The sequence below is a fragment of the Mesitornis unicolor genome, unplaced genomic scaffold, assembly GCF_000695765.1.
Source record: "Mesitornis unicolor isolate BGI_N332 unplaced genomic scaffold, ASM69576v1 scaffold10252, whole genome shotgun sequence".
NCBI classification, from domain to species: Eukaryota; Metazoa; Chordata; class Aves; order Mesitornithiformes; family Mesitornithidae; genus Mesitornis; species Mesitornis unicolor.
Window position 1 is genome coordinate 21804 of NW_010170044.1, and position 9060 is coordinate 30863.

At 53.0% G+C, this 9060-nt stretch overlaps 1 protein-coding gene across 1 annotated transcript in view; it reads right to left on the bottom strand.

Moving 5' to 3' along the window:
* The window catches only part of LOC104536844 (dual specificity testis-specific protein kinase 2-like), a 7635-nt gene extending 3155 nt beyond the window's left edge, over positions 1–4480 (bottom strand). The window contains exons 1-4 of the mRNA XM_010179571.1: positions 4292–4480; positions 1414–1535; positions 1224–1272; positions 455–604 (exon numbers count right to left, since the gene is read on the bottom strand). Coding sequence (XP_010177873.1) covers positions 455–604; positions 1224–1272; positions 1414–1535; positions 4292–4480 — 510 coding nt within the window. The remainder of the gene's footprint in view (positions 1–454; positions 605–1223; positions 1273–1413; positions 1536–4291) is intronic.
* Between the last annotated feature and the right edge of the window lie 4580 nt (positions 4481–9060).

Here is a 9060-nt window from a genome sequence, read left to right on the forward strand (position 1 = left end):
AGCATCAGCAGATGGGAACCAGCAGAAGTGACAGGCATCTTCTCCAGATGGCTCTCACTAACTAGATTTCAAGCAAGCACGTACACACTTCTCTCTCCTATCTTCAGCCATCGCCACTGCAGGTTTCCTAGGTTCTCCTAAGGAAGGATGAACCTCCTTCAGGGCTGAACCACTGCAGCAAGACAGAAGGGACAGGCAAGGACCCCCAGCACTTACTAACCTCCCACAAGGAGATCTGGAAAGCTCCTGAGCTCATCAGTCACTACCAAATAGGAAATTACAACTCAGAGCACGCTGGCCAAGAAATGGGTGGTCAGAGTGAACCAGGCTCTTGCCTTGTCCTCTCCTGGTGTTTGCAATTTTGTGGTCAGTAACTGAGCCAAGTGACCCATATGGACCCGTAACGCAGTCATCTTCACCAGGCTACGGTGACATTCCCTTGCCAGCTGCATACCTTGGAGTTGAGGTCTCGGTGGTAGATGTTCTTGGAGTGCAGGTAGATCATGCCTCTGGTGATGTCAGAAGCTAAGTCCACTTTCTCCTTCCACGTCAAAGCAATGTCTTTGCTGGCCAGGAGCTCCTCCAGGCAGCCCCCATTCACGTACTGGGAACAGAGACACAACGTGGGTGGCTGTGCCCCTGTGTGTGGCACGGTGCAAATACTCCTCCTGGCACAGCAAGTCAGTGCCAGCCTCTGGGCTCTGCCCCACTGCAGCAGTGGCTGTATAAAGCAGCCATGGCCCTCACTCACGGGGAGCAAACTACAGGCAAAAAGCCTGGCAGCTCAGTCAACATCTGCCACCAACAGTGTAGGAACAAGGTGAGACCTCCCTGGTACCAGCCCAACCCACACCACCGTCCCAGAGCCACCCTGGAGCTCCTGCCACACTCTGTCTGCTTTACTTTCTACTCCTGCCTTCCCTCCTTGGCTTCCCTTTTCCTCATCAGCTGGCCCATTCTGCCCCTTCAGTGGTACCAAGCCAACCTGAAACACTTTTTGGCTACCCTGACTGAATTGTGTGGCCCTGCAGTGACTGTGTCCGGCTCCAGCTGTGGGACAGAAAGGACCAGAAGACCCTCCCAGACAATCTCACTAGTCCAGAGCCATTCACAGGAGTCAGAGAGGCGTAGATATGTGTTACAGGATATCTGCCATCCTCCCTGCCGAAGAACCGCAAGGTCCCTGCCTGCCCACAGCACACTTACAAGCAAGAAACCTTTACCTCCAGAATGGGGTACAGTTTGTCATCCTTCACACATATCCCAAGGTACCTAAGCAGAAGAACACATTCAAAAAGAAAAGAAAAGAAGTCATCAAGGTTCTGCTCAATCAATCAATCTCAATTGCAGAGACACCAAACCAACTCCAGCCACTGCCAGTGCCCGCTGCTCGTGGCCAGAGGATGTGCCCACCTGACGATGTTGGGGTGGGACAGCTTCTGCAGCAGGCTGATCTCACGCACAATCACCTCCTGGTCCACGTCGTTCTTGTAGATCTTCACCACCATCACTTTACAAGCAGCAGTCTGGGTCACCTGGAGGCAAGGTTGGAGCAGGACATCTCTTAGCTTCCAGAGATTATTATATTATAATATAGCTAGTCTGCTAGCTGCTCCAGACAGCAACATCCCTTCCCAACCACAGCCGAGGGATCGCCTGGGTCTGACCCTTCCAGCTTGGACCCTTCCTTCCCTCTCCACCCCTGCAATGGCCCAAGGCCCAGCAGACCCTGCTGCTTCGCCTGCTTCTGATCCTGAGCCCTGTGTTCCTGCATCAGCTCCCACTGCTGCTGGGTCCGCACTGGGACTTTTCCAGTGCTCCCAGAGCCTCTGGGGACGTCATCGTCACTGGGGGAGGATTTGATATTGGTTTTATAGATATATTTGTACATATCTGTGTATATTTCCTTGTTTTTCTATTTACATTATTGTTCTGTAGTATCAGTATTATTGTTTTATTAAACCTGTTAGGTCTCAAGGTATTCTCATTTCGTGCTAGCGAGTGATGAAGGGTAAAGATCTGGTGTCAGCCTTGAGTGGGGAAATAAAGGTGAAAATCTGGCATCAAAAGCTGCAGAAAGACAGGGAGTGGGGCTGTGCTTGAGGGCCAACAGAGAAACAGGTTGCTCAGAGGCTCCCTTTGGGCAATGCCTTTAAGAAGAAGTCACATTGCATTTCTCTCCTGCTTTTGAGCACTTCAGACCCCTGTGTATGAGACAGCTGCCAATGAAAGAAGGTTTTTGCTTTTCCCAAGAGGAACTCATACTTGAATGGCTTCTTACTGCACATCAGAAAACAAAGGCAGAGAAAGAGGGGAAGTACGTGGGGCCCAGGTCATGCAGCAGAAGGCTGTGCCCAGACCCCAAGTCTGAGTCACCAAGTAGAACCCATAGACAACGACTCCTAAAATGGGCTTCACCGAAGGGCAAAGGATGGCAAGAGCAGCAGGGAGCCAGCACACGTAGTGCCAGCACTTTGGGGACTCTATGTCCTTGCTACAGGAGCACTCCAGAAGCCAGCATCTGTTGAACCATCACCAGTGATGCTTCACAGCTGGAGTGCTGCTGTTCAGGGCTGTGGGTTCACAGCGGACTGGCTGACACAAGGGGACCACAAGTCATCAGGGCCCTTGGTTACAGTTGTGCTTGAATGCCCAGACAAATGCTGAGTGCCCAGACAAATGTCAAGTCCCCAGACAAATGTCAAGTCCCCATAAAGGACTGTCATTGTCCCAAGTCCTCCTCCACTGTCTTATGACTATTTGACCTGTAGCTTTTCATTCAAACCTCTTTTTTTCCTTTAACATTTCCTTTTTCTGCCTCTACTTGAAGAAGTCACTTCATTTTCATTCAAGATCCGTGTGTCTCCAGCCTGCCTACTGCTGGAATTTCATTCACTGCCAGGGCAGGAGGAAAATGTCACGCACGAAGGAAACAGCAACTGTTACTATGAAAATCTGCTAGGTGAAGGAAAGAGAAAGCGATGGCAACAGCACGCTGCGTGGGTGGGGAAAGCAATTACTAGAGGGAGGCTGTGGTGGGGAGAGGTATTTGTCGTGTGTTGCTCCAGTAGGCAAAGAGCTGCCATAGACCTCTGGCTGGAGATACCCTTGAACAGCTTTAGAGCACTGTCCCTGGCCCTGAAGTTCACCCAAAGGCTTTACCCCAGCACCCTGCCCAGCTGCAGCACATGAGGAGACACAGCCTGCAGAAAGCCACGTGTGTTTATCTACCTGACCCCAGTGTTTTCTGCAGTGCCATGGCCAGGTCCTGCCAGCCTGGCTCCATCACTTTCAACTGGCCGCATGTGCTTACACCAGCCAGGGATGTCACCCAGCACTGGTCAGGGTACGCCTCTGGCAGAAGCATCTTATGCTGAAATACATGGTCATGATGTTTATCACAGGGCCAGTGAAGCTGAGGAGCTGAAGGCAATGGTAGAACCAGGCCCAAGTTGTTTCCACTGGGTCTGCTTTATGTCCCAGCAACCCAAACCAGTGTCAGCAGCCACATTCTGGTGTGGAGGGCTGCTGGGAGGAGAGAGAAGGTGGGCAAACCTGGCCACACTGCAAAGCGACCTGGCATCTGCTGTCAGAGGTGAAGGCTGAGTCTCACTTCCCAAGGTGAAGCATCTCCATTCACTTTGCTGTTCATACAGCAATGACTGCCGAGGGCTGCAGGGAAATAGCCCCAAGTCCCATCCCCAGATACGCAGTAGCATTCCCAGGCTGAGGAGCAGTTATCCAATGATCCAATATAATAATCCAATAACCCCAAATAATCCAATGATGGGGGGCAAAGCCAGCAGCAGTGCGGATCCTGTGCTTGCTCAGAGTTAAACGCACTCCCACACCGGTGGAGCCTGGTGCAGGGAGTCACTCTCAAGAGCTCCAGTGAGAAAAGCAGTTTTGGTGGTGACAGGACCTGCAGCATGCACTGGCCTGCAGGGAGCAGAGGCAGACGTGGACAGACCAGCAGCCTGTCCCAGCCTGACCCACCCCAGGTCCCCTGCTCTTCCCCAGCATCACCGTCATGCAGGGCAGCAGCGGAGGAGGGTGATGGTGCTGGTGTCTCCCTGGGGCGTGGGTGGCAGGTATCTGTGAGACACATGCAGCTTAATTTTACCTTCTTTTTCTCTATATATTTTGCTGCAGTTTTGACAACAAAACCTGCACAAACCATAAATATTCACTAATCTCATCCAAGGAAATAAGCTCAGGGACAGATTCATCAGCTGAGGCACCACCTCAGTTGCATTCACACAGGTCAGGCACTACCTGTATGTCAGGTTACCTTGTAGACCTTGGAGAAGAAGCCGCTGCCTATCAGCTCAGCATTGAAGTTTTCCCAGAACTCCAGCTTCCTGACCGCCGTGCGCAGCCTCTGCCAGCGGTCCACGTGGTAGTAGGTGTCGGACGACTCGCCATAGTACTGCATGGGGCCAGAGGGCTCCGCTGCGATCAGCCCTGCCTCGCACATCATGGGGACGGCAGCTGAAACACAGAATCACAGAATGTGAGGAGTTGTCAGGGCCCTCTGGAGCTCCCCCAGTGCAACCCCTGCCAGAGCAGGATCACCAGAGCAGTCACACAGGAACACGGCCAGGGCTTTGGGTGTCTCCACACAAGGAGACTCCACAACCTCTCTGGGCAGCCTGGGCCATGCTCCAGAACCCTCACACTCACAAAGTTTGGCCTCATCTTCAGCTTGAACCTCCTGTGCTCCAGCTTGGGACCATTGCCCCTTGTCCTGGCATTGGCCATCCCAGAGCAGAGCCTGACTCCTTCCTCCTGACACTGCCCTTTACAAACCCTGAAACACCGCACATTTCACAGTGAGCCAACAGCAGCATCTGGACATCAAACAAACACCTGCAATAGAGACCAGGACTGGATGATCTCAGGAACAGAGAAGAGAAGACGAGGCACCGAGATGATGCAGCACGCAGTACACGCTGCACTGTGAGGCACCCATGGGCTCTGTCTCCTGGATAAGTCACCTTGGGCTTAGCCCTGCCTTATGCAGGTTGTATTCGGACTTTTGTAGACTAGGACTTAACGACACCAAATTAGAGTATCTTCACTTACACCTTCTAACAGTTTACAGCAGATAGGATGCATCATCTGCAACACGTGATAGCACAGCCCAGGAGAAGTCAGGGGGACTCGGTCTTGCTCAGCCAGCTTACGTTGGGTTAAAAGCCACAGTGTCTAAATTGGGCTTTAGCACAGGTCATGTGCCACATGCTAATCCATCTCCCAGAGCCATAGACAGGGCTTAGCTGCTATTGCAGACAGGGTCATGGCTTGAGAGTGCCAGCGGGAAACATTCAGGCTTGGAAGGGTCCTCACTTAGCAGGTGCCCACAGTTCATTATAAGCCCTGAAGAACTGCAGAACAAGGAAATGCTCTCCTCCTGTCTGTGTATCCCCAATTTGACTCCAAGTCTCAAGTGCCTCTGCTAAACTGCCTTCCTTTTCCACTGCTCTGATTCTCACTCTTTGCTCTCCAGTCCCTTCTCTCCATTCCCCTTTCTGGCTTCTATAGCACCAGGCTCACTCTCCTCCAAAGCCATAGGCCCTCCTGCCCCTGCTCCCACATCATCTGCCTCTAGTTACTTCCAAAAATGCAGAGGAGGCAAATCCAGTGGAAAATGATCCTTCTGAGGCTTCTGACACCCCAAGCAAGGCAAATAAGGCACCTATTTCTGGATAATTGTGAACAACCATCGGTGCACTACAACACTGTCTGAGCACAGGGCCCTGCTTCGCCGACTGTAACCAGAGGAGACAACAGTCAGCAACAGGCTGAGGTAAGCTCTGGCTTCCCTAAGCTCTGTCCTAGGCCTTGCACCAAACAAGGAGCTGGATCCTTGATCCTGTGCCGTATTTCATGCCTACTTTGCTTCCACAGCGGGAGGCAAAATCTGCACTGAGATGTGCATAAAATATTTGCACCAGCCCGCTCATCGTCCAGCCAAGATCCAAAGAAAGAGCTGCCGTACAGGGACAGGAGCTGAGGAAGAGCTGAGGGCTGGGGCAGCAGGCAGACAGCACCAAGCACCGGGCTGAGAGCTGAGGAGCTGCCAGGCAAGGGAACAACAGCACCGACTTCTGAAAGCAGCCAGACCCCGACTGCCAGCACAGCGCAGAACCACGCAGGCTGCAGGGATCCAGTCCCAGCAAAACCAGCACGACGCAGGGGCTCCTGCCTGACCATGACAAACACCTGCAGGACCAAAACTGCTCACGAGCAGGGGAGCCCGTGGCCATGATCAGAGCAGAGCACTCAGATCAGGGCACGTGGAGGAGGCTACAGGGCCACAGCTTTAACCTGGCTCTGACTCAAGGACAGGCAACCAAGGAACATCCTATGATGCGACACAGCTGCAGGAACCTGCCTGGAGGTTTTTGTCTTGGGATGGTCACTTACAGCCAGCACCATCCAAAAATGCAGCTGGGCCCCCTCCCAATCCAGCCTGCACCCAGGCACCAAGCACTGGCACAGGGGAGGAAGAGGCTGGTGCAAAGAGGGGACAGGACTCACATCAATTACCCTCAGCACGGCTAAAGCCACCCAGCTCTGGCTGTGTCACTGAAGGCGTGACCTTCCCACAGGGATGAGCCATGCAGATTCTGCAGGGATCTCTCTCTCTGTGGTGTGCAGAACAGCCCAGCTTCAGCAGGGCACGGGTGCAGTGGGAGGAAGCAGCAGCAAAGCTGGTGGCAGGGTGCAACAAAGGGATTTTACTGCCCAAGGCCAGGAGAGGAGGGCAGACACAGGAGATGCTGCTTCGTATCAGACAGCAAGACACAGAGGAGCTCCTCCACATCCTGCACAACCAGCCAGGACACAAGTGATGCTGACAGGGTCTGATGGATCCTGCTGACCCCAAGCCGCCAACAAAACATGAAGGAATGGCAAAGCCCTGAGCACCAGACCCATCTTTGAGGATGCACTCTCAGTGTTTGTCCACTCCTGCCTCAGCCCTGGGGCACAGGTTTGCCCTCTCCTGTCATGTGGATGGCAAAGCAGTAACACAGCATGGCACAGCCTCCCCAGTGGTGCCAGTCACACAGAGCTGTGGTGAGCACCCCCAACCACTGACCCACCAGAGACACTTACCCAGCGGGCTCTGACAGCCTCTCCCTCCACTTCAGCACCCTCCAGTAAGAAAAAGAGAGAAAGAGGAGCCTTTCCTTGGCAAAGCAATGCACCACGGGCACTACGGGCTAACTTGGACCCCTCCTGTCTGCAGCGTGCCCGGGGCACAGCACAACAGGTCCCCTCAGGCGATGGAGGCCACCAGGGGCTCTCCCTTCCACAGGGAATGGCTTCCTTCTCAGAGGCCTCTCTGCTGAGTGCTTTTCCCACGTACCATCTCCTCCCGCCATGACCCAGTTCATCAATCGCCTCTTTGTCCAGCAAAAAAATCCCTGCAGCATCCCCAGCACGCCGGGAACGGCCCCTCTAATTGTGCCACCGAGTGGGAGCCGAGCCTTCATTTTCCTCTTATAAATGCCGCTGTTTGTCCCCAGATTAGTGCTGACATGTAGGCTTGGGGAGAAAACGGCCTTTCAGAGCGCCAAGATTTATTTGAAGCCTTGCTAGGAGCCAGGGAGGGAGGAGGAGAGGGTGGGAGAAGGATGGGGAGAGGGGAGGGCTGTATTGGGAGACAGCCCGCAGCACCATGCAGCAAAGCAGGGCACAGCCTCACATCACCAGAGGGAATGCAAAGCTGCACTTCTGCCTGGGGGCAGCTGCCCACATCCCCAGTGATCCCAGCTCAAATGCAACCCACAGTGGAGAGTCCCCCTGGGGACACCACCCATGTCCCCAAGCTTTTTGCTGTGCCTGCAGTGAGCAAGGAGCTCCCTCTGCACAAAACAGAGACCTCCCTGCTCCTCAGGGCAGTGAGAATCACAGAACCACAGCCTGGTCAGGGTTGGAAGGGATCTCTGGAAATCATCTCGTCCAACCCCTGCCAGAGCAGGATCACCCAGAGAAGATCACATCCAGGCAAGGTTTGAGCGTCTCCAGAAAGGAAATGAAGCTGGGGAAGGGTCTGGAGCACCCAAATGATCCAATGAAGCTGGGGAAGGGTCTGGAGCATCCGAATGATGGGGAGCTGCTAAGGAAACTGAAGTTGTTTGGCCTGGAGAAGAGGAGGTGAGGGGAGACCTCATCCCCTCTGCAGCTCCTGAAAGGAGGGGGTAGCGAGGGGTGGTTGGTCTCTTCTCCCAAGTAACAAGCAATAGGATGAGAGGAAACGGCCTCAAGTTGCTCCAAGGGAGGTTTACATTGGATATTAGGAAAAATTTCTTCACTGAAAAGGTGCTCCCTCCAGCTGGGCTGATGCAGACCTGAGGGACGGGAGCTCTTCAGCTCCCAGGTGAAAAGGCAAAGCAAATCCAGATAACGATGGTGGCATTAGATGAGATCATCTCTCTAAGCCAGCTGAACAAAACACCTCAGCAGAGTTACTCAGCATTTATCTCCCAATGGAAATGGACCTTCTTCCGTCCTGGCTTCTCATAACGGATACCAGCAAAGCTTCTTGTAACACAAGGAAAATGTAGTAGGCCAAGCAAAACCAACATGGATCTATGTTGCTGATCCCCTAAAACTAAGTCATCAGTATTTTTGAGTTCTTGACCCACAAAATAAAAGGGAAAAGTATTTGCCGAATACTGCCAGCCTGGGGAGGAGGCTAAAGATGGACTGCAGCTCCTGAGAGATGCTTTTCCACAGGCAAAACAGTGCGAGGATGTCAGGAACAGCCCCGCAGCCAATAGCTCCCAGCATCACTGGGGATCAGCTGGATTTCCCTGGATGCCATCGTCACACAAGCTGGCAATCAGCTTTTCATAGACACCCTCACAGACACAACATCCAGTCTAAGCCTGGCTGTTTCCCCTCAAGCTAACCCAAATATATCTGAGCTCTCCGGTCAAAAAGCAAATCTTCTTTTGGGGAAAAAAAAAAATTAAAATAAAATAAAAAAATCAGGAAGGAAAGTTCCTCTCTCCACAGGAAGGTAAATTAGAGTAAATGACACAGCAG